Source organism: Mastigoproctus giganteus, chromosome 10, assembly GCF_048544385.1.
Source record: "Mastigoproctus giganteus isolate SK-2022 chromosome 10, ASM4854438v1, whole genome shotgun sequence".
Lineage (NCBI taxonomy): Eukaryota > Metazoa > Arthropoda > Arachnida > Uropygi > Thelyphonidae > Mastigoproctus > Mastigoproctus giganteus.
The window spans coordinates 181,472,247-181,489,173 of NC_143584.1; the positions used below are offsets into that span (position 1 = coordinate 181,472,247).

The following is a 16,927-nucleotide window of genomic DNA, read 5'->3' on the forward strand; positions in this document are numbered from 1 at the left end:
GGAGAACCATCTACCACCTGCCTAGCTTACCGTTGGCTCGCAGGCCATCTTGGTTTAAGCTATAAATTATTTTCGCATCCAACTACTTGCCAGTAAGAGGGCGCTGGCATCATATACAATACCTATATATTTTAACACGCATGCCACAACGTGGTTTTTTTCCCGCGTCGTAGCTTTGTGGTAAGTCTGCTTTACTAGTTACACATTGCTGTAAGTAATCAGGAACTAGCCATTCTTTTCTTCATTCAATAATTTATATTATTATGTTATTTTATTTGATTTTATTTTATATTATTTTATGCTTTCCAAATTTTGGCTATACAACTCTACTGCAATACCAGGTTCTCTTACTACAAGAGACGGGAAGTTATGCTCCCGGTATTTTCCGAAGTAATTGCTTTACCACTCTTCCTTCACTTTAACTATACACTATCTTTTTCTACATTTCATACCTCAAGAACTATTAGAGCAATTCGAGGGGGATTGAGGTACTATCACCTTCCTATAACCTTGTTTCCGTTCTCCTTTCTTTAGCATAGCTGACTATCTTTTATCATCAAATAACAAGTTTATAAAGCATTATTGGTTCTCTACTATCACCATTATTTGGTTTTTACATTGTTTTCATGGTCTGGGCTATCGGTCGGGCTAAAGTCATCTAGCTTGTTAACCACCTTAAAATTGTTTCCCCCCCACCTTATCTAAATATCTCATACTATAATCTAGTATATCTTAACGAATTATATATCCTTATGATACCTTATGATTCATCGGGTATAACAAGCAGAGGACAACAGAAACTGATAGCTCGCTAATTGTAGGTAAACACATTGCAAGGGTTAGCCCTCGATAAAGTCCTTTGTAATGTGAATCCACCAATCTATACTGCAATTGGCTTGACATGGGAATTTAGTAATTATCCTTATTTATTTGTTTTATTTTGCCTATAACAATTATATGTTTCCCTACTAGGTTATATCATGGACCAAAGTCAGCTAGGATTGATATCACATCCCTTAGTTACCACCTACTCGTTCATACTATGTTCATCGTTATTAAGACTGATGTAATGTTTTATCTAGACATTGATGGCATTAATCAGCTCTTCTCACCTTTATTAGGTCTTTGATTTTTTAGTTTTTGCTATAGTTTTCACTGTTTGCATCACCTTCACAATTGAATATTTTACCTTTCAACTGTTAACTATTTGCCATATCTACTGTATATATATATATATATATATGGATGAGCCAAAATATTGACTACGTACCTAATATGATGTTGGTCCTCCACGTGCAGCCAAAACAACTTGTACCCGGCGAGGCATGGACGCTACAAGATATCTAAATGTGGCTTGTGGTATCTGGTACCAACACGTAACCAGCAGATCCTTTGACTCCTGTCTCTGGTTGAGATGCCACAGAACGGAATTGCTGTTCCAACACAAACCACAGATGATTGATGTCTGGAGAATTTGGAGGCCAGGGCAATACCTGGAAGTCTTCCTCATGTTCGGCGAACCAGTCTCGAACAATCCGGGCAGTGTGGCATGGCGCATTATCCTGCTGAAAGATGGCACCACCGGAGGGGAAGATCGTTGCCACGAAAGGGTGGACCTGGTCAGCAATGATGTTTAGGTAGGTGGTAGAAGTCAGAGTGCCTGGCACATGGATGACTGGACCTAGGGTATCCCAGCAGAACATTGCCCAAAGCATGACACTGCCACCAACGACTTATTTTCGTCCCGCAATGCATCCAGGCGGCATCATTTCCCCAGGTAAATGACACACACGTACCCGGCCGTCCACATGGGGCAACAGGAAACGTGATTCATCGGACCAGACAACCTTCTTCCAATCACTCAAGGTCCAGTTTTGATGCTCGCATGCCCATTGTAGGTGTTGTCGCCAGTGAAGCATGGTTAGCATGGGCACTTGGAGCGGCCTGCGGCTACGCAGCCCCATTTTCAGCAGGGTTCGACGTACTGTGTGTTGTCGCCAGCATCCCAATTACTGGCAAGTTGCACCACAGTTGCCCTTCTGTTGCCATGTGCCATCTGGAAGAGCATCAATGATCCGTGGTCAACCAACACCTCACCGGCAATTCATGGGTTCCCCCCCTCCTCAGACCACTTTCGGTAGGTACTAACCACGGCTGACCGCAAGCACCCCACCAGCCATGCCATTTTGGATATGGTCTGACCCAATCGTCTGGCCATTACAATCTGGCCTTTGTCAAACTCGCTTAAGTCCGCTGCATTTTCCCATCTGAAGAACAAGAGTAACACTGATTAACGGAGCTCAGTAGTATCAGTTTTTTATGCCGTGTCCCAACCTGCCCACACGCTGTAGTTCACCTGCAATTGCTTCGATTTGCATAACGACTCGCTGGGCATATTGTTTTGGCTCATCAATGTATAGTTGTCTTTCAGGTGCCAATATGAAAAGTCTGTTGTTGTGCTATTAATCATGATGGCATAATGTTTTCTTATTATAATAGTCTTCTGCAGTGGACCATTACTGTTGATTATGATAGTATACCGTGTCTGGACCTGCAGTTGCTTCAATTTGCATAACGACTCGCTGGTCATAACGTTTTGGCTCATCAGTGTATACACATACATATATCCATTGCCTTCACCACATCCATCTGCATGTAACAACTCAACTCTCCTTGGATGGATTTTAAAGAAATTTTATGTTCTGTCCTTTAAAAAAATTTGTAGACCATTCCAAATTTCATTAAAATTAGATAAATAGAAGTTTGCAATTATATAATTTGTATGTAAAAAAAAAGTTTCTTTTTTTTACATATGTTACGTAACAATGTGTATTGTTATGTGTAACAATTTGTATTGTTGCATAAGACTCATGATTCTTGTATCACTTGTGAAGAAATGTGTATACAGAGAAATTAACTTAAAAAAGTATATTTGAGAAGAATAATAAATATACAGGTAAACTGAATGGCTAAGATTAGAGAATGACAACTATAGTTTTAAGTGTTCTATCAAGTTATAATCTTAGTAATTAATTATGTTTACTTTTCACTTCCATTAATCACAGAAAAAGAAAACATGCATTTAATTTAAGGGAGGAAAAATAGAATGCACCTGGAATGTAATGTGTACATTAACTTGTTTGATGTACCTTTTAGTAGCATTGCAATTGTGTTGACTTGAGTTTTTCTTATCAGGAAGAAGAAAAAAAATCATGTAGGGAGAGGTTGATGGGGCAGCAGCATGTGATATGGTATTGTCAGGATCCTACAACTTTTTTTATAATTATCAAAGCTCGGATGTCTTTTGTAAATTACATGACAGTTCCTTCTGTAGATGTGTGCTTCCATTTGCAAGGTTGTATCATATGGTATGATGAGAATACTTTTGCAATTAAACAGAAATGTTTATTTCATAGCCAAAAAAAAAAAAAAAAGGTTTTTTTTTTGGGGGGGGGGGTGTTAAGTGAATCTGAATGTTTCCACTCACCCAATTTCTGGATCATATAATGGAAAATACAGTCTCTCCAAGAAATCTTTGACCTTCTCATATTCCATTGTAATGAAATCCAGCGAGCACGTTTACTATCCCAGAAAATTACAATTTCACATTGTAATTTTCTCTAGGATAGTAAAAGTCCTCCTGATCTTTAGGGTGCAAGTTATCAGTCAGATTTCATCCTTTTTTGAAATACACAGCTCTCTTTAAACATAATAGTAGCTTATATACTTTTAATCTGTAAAGCCTTTCATGATAGGGAAAAAAAAATATTTAAATGAATGACAACATTGGATTTCATTGATACTTCCAGACACCCAACAAGTCAGAGTATGCAGCAGCCTGAAGGTATTCTTAGACATACATTTCATTGAACACTTTAACCAACACTTATACTGGAGAACATTAGCACTATCTACAAATTAAATAATTACCAACAGAAAATTCTTGTTAAATAGTTTGTGAAATTAATTTTAACCTTTCATTTAACATTACCTTCTATGGCAAAAGCAGACACTATATTAGCAGATAAAATATATTAAAAAGATTCTGTTTAAAAAAACTAATGACAAGGAATATTTTCAGTTATTTTTCTTTCCATCCATAACGAACTTTTATTTTCTTACAGGTGATCCATTTTGCTGATATGAACAAACAGTTGGTCCACTTCTTAACCCAAATTCTCCTTGCCATTCTCCTTCACAATTCTGAAGTAGTTTGTAGAAATGTGTTCTTACGTATTTCAAATGGTCCTAAACTGGAACATTTAAGAGCAGGGCTAAGGTTATTTATTTATCACTTTCTCTTACCACGAAAAGAAAAGTTGTGTAATACTGAAGATGGACAGATGCTAGTGCTCAGGGTCAAAATTGCAGAAGAGGCTTTAAATTCTGGAAAAAAAACTTCTTTGCTATAACAGATTTTCAGAGTGCATTTGTAATATAAGGACTAAGGTAACCTTAATATGTTATTGAAATTAAGGTAAAGAGAGGCTAAAAGGATATTGTACATCATGCACAATAAGATTTACATTTATCAAATGATTCCTGTTATGTTCACATAGGAATTGTAAATAGTTACATACAAAAATGAAAGGTAATATAATTGAAAATACCCATAAAGTCTTATTCCCTTTGACATTAATTTTATTTCAATAATATAATTTCTGAAATTATGTAAGTGCATTGATTTGGTGATTATAAATTTCATCACTCTACACCACATTTGTATAGTGTGACAAACTTTATTTTGACCAATAGTACTTTGGCCTGACAAAGTACTATTGGTCAAGAGCAGCTGAAAGCAACCTTTCACTACTGGTAGCTCAATGGGTGCGGCCATTGATCATTAACAGAACACATAGAAAATGTGGTGTAACTCGTGCAGCTTGCAGTGGAGCAGGACAAACTTTGGTATGGTGTGCCATAAAATAACAATGAAATGAGAAGACAGCAAGAAACTTTGGACAGGTATAAGGGACATTTATAGGGATTGTATAAGAATTACCAAAAAGGTCACATTACAGAAGTTGATACAAGATGCTTGAAAACATAGTCACACAACATCAGTCAGTACAGTGTATAATCCCCCTCCAACAGCTAAACAGGCCTGACAGTGGAGAAATATGTTTGATATAAGGATGTCTATAAAACTATGGGGCAACAAATCCCATTCTTAAAAAAAAAAGCAGACCTTAGCTCACTCAGTGACCAAGGAGTTAGGTGTCAGCATGCAATGCAACACTCAAGGGCATCCCACATGTTCAATAGTGTCAAGTCTGGTGATTGTTCTGGCCACAGCAGTCATTGGCTATCTTCAATTTTAAGATATTCCTCCACCACTTGAGCTCTATGTGCAGTGGCATTGTCATGCATGAAAAGAAAATCTGAGCCAAGTACACCCCTAAAGAGTCACACAGAGGGTCTGTTCTTGGTACCTCAGTGAAATTATAGTATCCCTATCAAAAACGTGAAGGGATGCAGCCATTGATCATTATTCTGCCCCACACAAGAACACTGCCTATATTGTAACTGTCTCTGGTGTTGGAGGGATTGTATTGCATTCCTTGTCTCTTCATAAAATAACATCTAGAATCTGTTTGTAGGCTAGAAAGGGACTTGCCAGAGAACAGAACTGTGCCCCATTTGTCAGGGCTCCAAGTCACATGTTCATGGCACCAATTTTGACAAGCTTTGCAGTGATTTGGGGTTAATGGGATACAAACCACTGGCTTCTTTGCATAGAGTCCACTTGAATCAAACCTTCTTAACACAGTCTGGTTGGAAATGTTTTCACCTGTGGCCACAACAACCTCAAAAGACAGTTGATGATAGGGCATTGTAGGGTTCTGTCTTGCTGGTAGAGCCAGATAGTAGTTTGTTCTGGTTGCCATAGCCCTCAGACAACCTTGATAGCTCTTCTTTAATGATTCCTGTCTCCTAAAACTGCTTTGCTTTCATAGTGCTGAGACAACATTTCATGATACATTAAGCCAATGTGCCACCTCCAGCTGCAAGCATCAAGTCATCCAACAGCCTCAAAGAATCATCTAAACAAAGATGACTTACCATCCTGAGTGCTGGAGGTGTGGTTATCCCACTGAGTGAGCCAAAAAAATGGGAATGGAGTGATGCCAGCCCATGTTTTTATGGGCAAGAATAATTTATTCTCTGTTAAGGTGATAGATTGCTATTGGATACTCAGAATTTGCATAAAATACATTTTTTTTTTTTTTAAAGCACAGTTCACACAAAAGCTACACTAACTGCCAGAACAGCTTCTATAGTGCATTAAGGTTTTATGTGAACACTCTGCTGCAGGTGGGATTGAATACTCTCAATCATTTCCCCATTAAATTTAAAAATCCTATTTGAATTGAGAATTTTAATATATGCCTAACATTATTTTCAGTTTTCATATACATCAATTATTTTAAGTGGACAAGCATAATAAATTAGCATTGTACGGAATACACTTGAAACCACAATAAATCCAACAAATTAATGATGTTAATAGGGTTAGAGATAAATGTAAGAACCTTGCTTTACATATAGTCCTATTAACAGCATTAATTTTGTTGGATTTATTTCATGGTTAAAGTGTTCCTTATTTTCAATAGCTTTTGTTTGCACTCCATACTAAATGTTAATTTAAAATGTGTAATTTTCCTGTAGATTTTTTGGTTTCTTTAACCTCCTTCCCCTCTCCCTGCACTATTGTGCAGTGGCAGTGAAGTATTCAAGAAATAAAAAAAAAAATCTGGTGTGGCTGTGGTGGGGTTTTACATGAATAGGTCATGACAGCAGATTATATATGTGTTGGGAAGTGTAAATAAATGAAAACAAGTTTAATGATAGTCATTTACATCCATGGGTTTGTGCACCGCCGCTGCCGAAGTTCTAGTGCTGTCAGCCGCGCCACTTATTTTCACTCCTGATACGTCCTTATTCATTCCGACCCAGACATTGGGGTATTATTGGAAAGCTGACAAGCTGCTCTTTCCAGTCTTATGCATTTGATATATTTCTGGCTCGCTTTCCGGCAAGTATAGACAGACATTGTGAAATTTCTAAAATTCTTCAACTTCAATCCACATTGTCTTCACCAACACTATTGAAATTTAATTATTTCGCATTAAACCGATAGATAGACGAGAGCTATTGATTGACACTAAAATGAGCGTCGTACTGCGACCGAGTGCAAAGTTATACTGGGTGGAAGTTTCCGAAGCACTGCAGATCATACAGAAAATGGCTGTCCACCACTGCCACCCGTGTCATGCGGTGTGCTATCTGAAGGTCACTGACCAATCTTTATTCCCTCAACTTAATGATATCTGTTTGGTTTGGCTACCTTTAATACTTTAGAAATTAAGCCAAACCTTATCAAACGATTTCATTACTCACCTTTTTCGTCCCGTACCCCCCCCAGTACTGTTTTGAATTTAAAGATGCATTCACATCAAAAAATTGGATCTGTGTCTAAAGTTTTGTTCTTATTATCCAATAATGTCAGAATAAAGAATATAATTTTAAAAGTACACCATTTTAAACTTCCCCCTCCTCACTTGTAGAGTTAAGCCTATTATTTTTAACTTCGTTTACTGCCTAGAGTTTATTCACACATGCAATGTTGCAATTACAAAATTAATTGCAGAGAACAGATTATGCACACCAGTATAAGGCACAGATGCTAGTTCATGGAAATTTCCACAAAAGGAAAAATATGGAAAATTTCTATTATGATGAACCATGTTGGGGTTGATTTTTTTTATTATTGAATTAATGCTGGGGCAGCTCAGTATATACTCTAACTTGCATTCTTTCTATAGGTCTTGTTTTCCCCCTTTTATCTTCTTTTGCAGAATGAAAACCTGAATTACCCAGGTGCATGATTCCCCATCTGGGAATCGTGCAACTTGGCCCTGAGACAAACTCAGCCATGGTGTGAAGAAAAGCTGTTAAAGTTTCCTATTTTGAGAGATTATCACTTAATACCATTTTCTATTTTAAGATATTCATTAATTGAATTAAGTTGAAGGCGTGGCCATTAAATAATGAGACTGATGTCGCAAAGGTGCTTTACTGAAAAAGATTTTGAGTAGTTTCCGTGAGCAGTTACATAGCACTTCATGCATTTGAATATCTAAGTTATTTTTTGTGAGCATTTTGAGAAAAAAAAATTTTTATTTTTTTTTATTTTTTTATTTCTTCATTCTGTTGGACCTGGTTAAATTTTTCAAATTTGAGTTGGAAAAAAAATTACATGGATTAAGACCAGGTGAATACAAAGCATGTTCATGAATCAAACTGTTAAATCAATATTGCACTGAGCACAGGCAAGTCTTACTACTGACCCATATTTCACCAAAAAAAAAAATTTTTTTTTTTTTAAATCAACATCTGAGTGTAATATTGCTGATTCACCATGTGACCAGCTGGCAAAAATCATGATTATTCCTTTCACGTACAATTAAATAAGCATTGTGATCTTCAGTTTTGACATTGCTGCTTTCTTTGGTCTTGGAGAGTAAAGCATCTTTCAATATACATTGTTGTTGGCTCTTCCAATATGACCTGGAAGCCAAAGTCTCAGCACTTGACCAAAGCTTGCATCTCTGAATTTTTCAAAATGTTAGTTCATAACTGGAAGAATCCCATCAGCAAGCTCAATGCTGATGGAATTTTCTCTTGCTCAGATCATACACACGAGGACACAAATTCAAATTGAGGAAGGATGATTGCAGAGTGGATGCATGGAAGTTTGCCTTCAGCCAGTGAATGGTTAATTGCTGGAACAAGCTTTTGTCTGTTGTTGTGGAGGTTGATAGTTTGAATAAATTCAAGGAAGAACTAGACATACTATCAGGGGGATGAACAGGTGAAATGGAAGGCAGTTTTTTTATTTTTTAGACTGATGCTGTATAAGCTTGCTTTCTTGCATCATTTGCCACTGCTAACTGTATGCAGTCTTATTTAATGGCTACACCTTGTATTTCACTTTTCTAATGTACATAAGTAGTAATTTTTCCTTTGTTGTACTTGATATTGTGGTAAAAGAATATGTACTGTGAAAGTAAAAATTTCTAAAGAGGATCAATCTTAAATGTATATGTTATTTGTAATAATTGCAGTATACAGTAGAACCTCATAAACCCAGCACTTTTTATCAATATTTCTCTCAGGTTAGTCAATCAACAAGGATAGAGAGGAAACAGACTAGCCAGACAAATGAAAGTTGGTGCCTCCGTAGCCAGGTGGGAAGGAGCAGCAGTGCGTAGCACACGCTTCTTGATTAGACCAGGGTTCGAGCCCGTCACCACCAAATATGGAGGATGCAGAAAGGTCGGGGAATGACCACCGCATATCCTGGAGCAATATGGCCTTAGTTGCTAATGCTCCTAAAAAAAAAACCAAATAACAAATAAATGAAAGCACCTACATACTACCAGTACTTATTTATTAATAATTGCTAAACCAATTTCTGCTTTACATATTTCCTATACTCTGTTATTGTTACTATGCATTTGAAATTATAAGATCATTCATATTGAAAGATATTCAGTATTAGTTCACAGTACAGGTAGTTCCTAACTTTACGAGTTAATTCATTCCTAGTGCATGCTCGTAAAGCTGGAATTTATTTCCCATAGATGTAATGTTAAAAACAAGGTTACGTTCTCAATGAAATTTGACCATAGTAATGTTAAATAAAGGTTAACAAAACAATAGTTTATACTTAAACAATGATTTATTTATCAAAATAAATGAAAACAGTCTTTAAAATAAAGCAAATTATAATAATAAAAAAATTATTTATGCCATACAAATGTTAGTGTTTATTCTTCATCATCATTGTTGGAAGCACAAGGAATAGTCTTCATCAGAAATGCTTCAAGATTAGTTTGTTTTCAAGACAATCCTTTTTCTTTATAAATTTCACGATAGTATGCATAAGCATTTTTAAATCTGTAGCAAATTTTCTAGTGTGCTCGAAATTTGAATCTTGTGACTTGAAGATCAATTGGTTTTTCTGTGTGTTGAAAAGCTTCGTCAAGCCCCTTCGAAAGTGAAGGAAGGAACAGGAGTTTCAGCTGTCAATTCTTCTTCTCCCTCAGCTTCTTCACATTTTGCCATTTCAAGTTGGTCTTCATTTGTGATCTCTCCATTGTGTGCTTGAAGCAGATCAGTGATGTCAATTGTAGAAACCTCAAGCTGCAATTCATTAGCAATATTAATGATCACTGCTGTTTACTTATGACCTCATATTTTGTTTCCATTGAAATAAGACAAGACAGCAAAAATGAAGAACACAACCACTTTGTAACGTCAGCATGGTAATTGCTTTATTAATGCAAGTCAGTGAAATGCTCTCATCTGCCTGAACGCACAGTAACTATATTGTACAGCTATGCACGTGGTTTAAAATACCGTATTTATAAATGTTTAGCATTTATTTATTGCAATTAATGTTCATGTTTTTGATTTTGTTGATACTTGAAAAAAAAAAGAACTCTTAAAGCAGGAACTGCCTGTATAGTACTTAGTTTTTAAGGCAATTCAATTACTGAATCATATTTCACTATTTTTAACTCATTAAAAATATTGGATAATCACAACACGTATACTTGAGGCAGCATTAGAACCCATGACTATTATACAAGTTATTATTTTGGCTTCATGCTCGCAACTATTGCAGAGATTATAAAATAAAAATAACACCTTATCTCAAAACTCCAGCATGTGCTGGATTCTGAGTATGCCAGATTTTATGAAGTTCCACTATAGAATAAAAGTTGAATAATCCAAAAATTCAATATTTTTGGTTGTATATAAAATACAGTACAATTTTGCATTAAAAATTGTACTGATGCATTTTAAAATTTGATATTTAACACATTAATACAAAAATCCAATAGCAATGCAATCAAAGATTTAATATTTAAATTGTATTGAAATTAAATCACTAATTTTTACAAACAAGTGAACCACATATAGGAATGTTTCTAGAGAAAACAAGGCTTTATTGCAACAAAGTACCCTCTTTTTTTTTTTTTAGTGTACCTGCTTGTTTATTTTTAAAAAAATTGAATGCATTAAAAAATGCATTCATAAAAATTAAAAAATCAATTCAGGTAAGTTCATAATGCAAAACATTTTGTGGTATTAAATATTTCTCTGAATCTTTTAGCAGCACTTCTCTTCTTGTGTAAACTTAACCTTTTTATAAATACTTAGAGATCTATATTTTTTGTGTGGGTTCTGGTGGGAAGAGAGGAGCATTTACACAGATCTACATTAAGTAGATTTAAAATGTGTTCACTTTTAAATGAATCACTAATTTTTACAAACATCTTGAAATTTTTCCAGTACATGCTGCCACCTGTATTTCCAGCTTACAGTGGAACAGTTTAATAGATAATAGTGGGAAAATATCTTTAACTGGAGGAGGATATTAGGTCTGTTGGCCATTGTCCAATTTTGGCTACAAAAGCCAAATTTACCAACTTCTCTGAATTCAGACCCAAAAGTTGGTGAAATCAAATTAAGTTATAAACAGGAGTAAAGGATATTGCTTAGAGGGATTTTTTTTTTTTTTTTTTTTTACAAATTGTTTTAAGTTCTGGCTTGCAATTCTTGATTGCCCAGCATTAGAATAAAATATTTACCAAATTTTACTCTAATGCTGGGCAATCAAGTCAAAATAAGAAATTAAAATTTAACAGCATTGATGTACAAAGTTAATTTTTTAAGAACTTAAATTTCCTGAAGAAACTCACTCCATAAGGCTTAAGATATTGGAAATTGACCATGGAGAGCCATGAGAGGCTTCAACAAAAGGAGAAATGTTCAAATTATAGAAATGCAATAACACTATATGTAGTATGCTCATTATTGATTTTTCTCAAGTGCCAATACACTTTCTGCAGAATGATATAAAGGGATTTTAATTTTTACACTTAATTCCAATACCAAATTTGGTCAAACCTTTATGAAAATGCAGCAATGCCTGACTTACCACAGCTTCAAACAGCACAGGTTTCACTATAACATGGTTTTCAGTTAAGTTTAAGTAAAAAATTTACTGTATATATTAAAACTCATTCAATAGCCTAGACATACTCTACATATATGCTGTGTTGTTGTAGCCTAGGTATGTGTTCATATATGCTGCAGTGCCAACTCTGTCTCACATGCACATGTGCCAATAGCTCCCCTCAGGCAGTCAGCAGCAATGTGCAATAATGTTCAGATTCTTAATTCCATCCTGATGAGATAGCTTTCAAACTTTTCATTTCACAATTTATTTTTTACCCCTTAAAATATGATTGAAAATATATTTGCATCTCTTATCTAGAAATCACTGACAACAACATGCATTCTGTTTGGCAGCATGTTTTGCCCCATTTGGCAAATGATTTCACTGGTCTTGAATCACAAATTCAGACAACTGCCGAAGACATTGTGAAGATCGGAAAAGACTTGGGATTCGAAACTTTGGACGCTGCAAATTTACATGACTGCATTGACTCACATGCAAATTACTTAGATGATGCAACTCTATAGGCACCTCCATAGCCAGGTGGGAAGGAGCAGCAGTGCGTAGCACACTCTTCTTGATTAGACCAGGGTTCGAGCCCGTCACCACCAAATACGGAGGATGTGGAAAGGTCAGGGAATGACTACCGCATATCCCGGAGCAATATGGCCTTAGTTGCTAACGCTCCTAAAAACCAAATAACAAACAGCAACTCTATGAAATTGACAAGCAAACTGCATATGAAGAAGAGGAAAACAATTCTGAAGTGGCACCAAAAGAATTCAACAGAAAAATTGGAGAAAATTTTTTTTTGGTTGACGGCCTGCGAAGCGATTATGAATGGAAATCTGGATGTCGAACGTAGCATCAAGGTACAGCAAATTTAACAAGATGGGATTCAATGCTACAAAGACTTGTACACTGAGAAAAAGAAGAGAACTTCAGACTTTATTATTGAAATACTTAAATAAACATATCTCTCGTGATGTTACCTTTTCATTAATAAAATTTTTTGCAATATTTTTAATTTCAAATCCTTTTAATTTGCTATCAAGCACAAATTGTTTATTGATTTATTATAATTTGTTTATAGACTGTTTCTCTGGTACGCATTCAATTAAAACCCATTATAATTATACCTAAATCAACATGGCTTCACATAATACAGAACAGTTTCGGTACCAATTATCAGTGCTATGTGAGGTATTGGTGTACACTGTTTTTGACATTCCTTCTCTCTTCCTATTGCACCTCCTATACTGTGTTGAAGTATCTTTGGAAAATTTAGTGTACTGTAACCAGTATTCCATGTGTGGTTAAGTTCTTTAACCTTTTCAGCAGTACATATGGATTATTTTGACTTGATTGCCCAGCATTAGAGTAAAATTTGGTAAATTTGCATTTCATATGCGGGCTCTAGATAGTATATGTATGTTGATCTGCATTTTGAAGGTATTTCAAACAATGTATCCAATAATGAAAGAATTTTATTTTTATAGTATGTGCTACCATCTCTTATCTTTGTTTTAAACTAATTGTAGATACAGTTTATAATATACAGAAGCAAGAAAATAGCTTTAAAAATTGAAGGTTATACCTGTTGACTGTTTTCCAATTTATGCTTACAAAAGCTGAAATTAGGGAATTTCAGTGGAATTCAGATCCAGAATTTGATAAACCAAATCATGTAGATGTAAACTATTATTGCATCAAAATAGTAACCGAATTTATTTACGCAATTTTTTTATTCCAATTTGCTTTTAAATGCTTTAAAACTGTCTTCACTGCTTAACACTAGAGTAAAACTGTTAAAAATCAAAGTTTAATTTTATAAAACATTTCAAAACTCCACAAAGGAATCATCTCCAAAGAGCCCACTGCTATTGGAAATTACTGCAAGAGAGCCACCCATATGCAGCAAATTCACTGCTGAGAAGGTTAATGGAGGAAAGAATTCTCTTGTATATCTTTTTCCCCTCCTTGACATTGCATCAAGTATGACAAGTTTAGTATATCATAGACTTAAAAAGGTTTTAGAACAAACCTTTTGCCACTTTTGTCAGAATATAAATTTGGAACCCCTTCCTCTACTCCAAAAAGCAAAAACTGTTATTGTTCATTAATGAACTAAAGTATGTAGCATTTATTTGTTCAAATATTAATCTTTATCATCACTTTATTTTTGATCAGCACTAAATGTAGAAAAGTTACAAAACCTTCTCTCACCAATTGAAGTTCTTCACTGGCAAAGCATGAGATATACTTTAAGTTTCCTGGAACCATGGTACCATTGCTGTAATGAAAACCAATAAAGTGACTACTGAAAAATTTGAAAACAGTACCTTTATTTCCATTAATGTGTAGAAACAGATAATTAAAAACAACAGCTGATTTAAGGTGCCCAATGCCAGTCACTGTAGTAAGAATTAACCACAAAATGTAAAAGCATTCAAATATATGGCAATGAGCAAACATGAAATTAGGATAAATTAAAAGAAATTTAAATTTTGATCTTTTCAATTTAAAGAGAATTTTAAAATAAATGTGCCACTGTCTTCATTTCTGTGACAAAGAAAAAGCTATACATCAGCACCTCACAGCTATTCAAATCACAGAGCACAAACAAATATTCACACTGTACAACTTGTCCTAAATACAGATTTCCCCATTCAAATGGGGATTACAACTGCTGGCCAGTTGCAACTTGATGACCAGATTAAGATTTATTTTTACACATATATATACATTGTTAGCATTATTCCTTTGGATATCACCATATGAACACAAAAAAAAAAACTGTTTATATATGTTAGACTTGTACATGGTCTTCGGTTACATATTACTTTATTTGACCCTATCTACTTTAGATATACTGTCTATTCCTCTTGAATATATTAAGCAACTGAGCTTAATAGTTTTCTTAAGTAGGTGATGGCTTTTCTAAGAAACTGACTGGAAGCAGCATAACAGTACCATGAAGTATTTGAATAGGGGGGAAAAAACTGTACACGCTTTGGCTAGAGCAGAGGACTTTCCCTCAGTTTTGAGCACTGATATCTAAAGCTTCTTACAGACCCCCTCGCTCCAACAATCTATATATAGAGTTATTGAACTTAGTTTTTATTCACAAGGCACTTTTACCTCACTGTACAGAATGGATATAAATTCTACTAGATTTAGTATCCCATATAGTGATGTTGAAAGAAATAATTGCAATCTCTCCCATTGGAAAATAAATGTTTTATCCATTCATATTGTTTTAGGATGACACAGATGCTTCTTTTCCAAACACTCGCAAATGCCAATTAGCTTGGTTCACTGGTACCTGCAATGAAAGTAATCCAGATTAGTAATTCAGCAAAACAACTTTTTATTAAAAATTTTTCTTGCTTACATCATACAAGAATATAGATTATATGAATAATGTAAAAGATTATATTAACCACAAGATTCGATGCATAAAAACATTTAATGAATTTTTAAAAAGCTATTGGAAGACCTAATCCCATTTCTCATCAAGAGATGAGGCTAATGGGCCCACTGGTGGTAAATTTCCAAACTACTTAAATTGAAAAATTACAATATCTATTAAAGTGATGTCATGTAAATTTTGGTTTCACTTTCAATCTAAATTAATTGTTTGTTATTGATTAACTTTGGTCATAAAAAATATAAGATAATGCTTTCTTAAGTCTAATTAATGCAGATATTATAAAGTATGTAAAGCAAGAATTTAAAATTACCATCTCTCACAACCAATTATTCAAGTGCATTAGCTTCATGTTTTGTTGAATTCTTTATGCCACTGGTTTCACATGTTACTGCAGAATTTGGCATCCAACTGCTGAAACAGACTATTCAGTTAGCTCTCTGTGACACTAGCCATAGCAATAACAAAGATAATGTTCAAATGCAGGTAGTGATAAATGACAGTACATGTCTAAAGATCTTCAAAAGGGGTTTTATTTAAAAAAAATTTCAAAAAAGAATTTTTTTTTTGCAATTGTTTTCATAATATATTGAAAATAAAGGTAGCATCAAAAAAGCAAATGATTTAAGAATTATTTCTTACTTCTATTTAAGAATAGAAAATGGGATTACTTTTTCCAATTACACAACAGACCTTTAAAATAAAAAAAGGTTTGTCAGTAAATGTAGAACAGATGCATTTTTTTTGGGAGTGAAACTGCCTTTCCCCAATAGTGAAATGTTGCATAAATAAAAGATGTTGCATAGTGGTAATGGTTTATGTCAGTGCAATTCATTCTAAATAGTTCAACACACACACAGTACACTAGTTTATAGTTGGACAGAATGTGCATACAGTATTTTGATCATCCTGTAATAGAAGTTTTTCAGTGAAAATAATTTTAAAGATCTAATTAAAATTCATCACATTACTGATTAATAAATTATTGGTCAAACATTCTAGGTATGTTTATGAGCCAGTTCAGTTCCTGAAATCTAATCAGATTCTAGGTTGATAAAATCATTTTTCCAGATGAAGTATTTTGGGCTAATAATTCCCATTAAATTACAAAATTACTATCCTCTATAATATAAAGCAAGCATAAAAGCTACAACTGTAGAAATTCATTAAGGTTAATTCTCTGCTTTCATCCACATGTTGATCGATTCCTTTTTCCAGCAGAAATTCAATGTTATTATAGGGTGGTTTTTTTTTTTTTTTTTTTTTTGGCAATTAGCTGTTTCACTGATATCACAGAACATCAGTAACTGCATTACATTTTAGGTTAGCTTGCATCAGCTGTTCCCTAAGCATGCAGCTTTGAACTGTCATCTGCCATTTAATGCAACCATTGTCAGTTGGTTAGTATAAAACTCAATAGCAGAGATCCCTAGGGTCAGACTCAGAGCAACAACAACTATTAG

The 16,927-nt window shown here is 34.6% G+C and overlaps 2 protein-coding genes across 7 annotated transcripts in view; one reads left to right on the forward strand and one right to left on the reverse strand.

The window, feature by feature from the left end:
* The window catches only part of LOC150079592 (nucleolar MIF4G domain-containing protein 1-like), an 86,116-nt gene extending 81,622 nt beyond the window's left edge, over positions 1-4,494 (forward strand). Inside the window, exon 15 of the mRNA XM_090382350.1 lies at positions 4,125-4,494. Within this exon, the coding sequence (XP_090238476.1) occupies positions 4,125-4,412 (288 nt within the window). The 3' untranslated portion in view covers positions 4,413-4,494. The remainder of the gene's footprint in view (positions 1-4,124) is intronic.
* A 10,084-nt stretch (positions 4,495-14,578) lies between these two features.
* Positions 14,579-16,927, reverse strand: part of LOC150079593 (uncharacterized) — a 282,770-nt gene continuing 280,421 nt past the window's right edge. For all 6 annotated transcript variants that reach the window (XM_090382783.1, XM_090382784.1, XM_090382787.1 and 3 more), the window contains one exon: positions 14,579-15,359. In XM_090382783.1, coding sequence (XP_090238909.1) covers positions 15,294-15,359 — 66 coding nt within the window. In that variant the 3' untranslated portion in view covers positions 14,579-15,293. The remainder of the gene's footprint in view (positions 15,360-16,927) is intronic.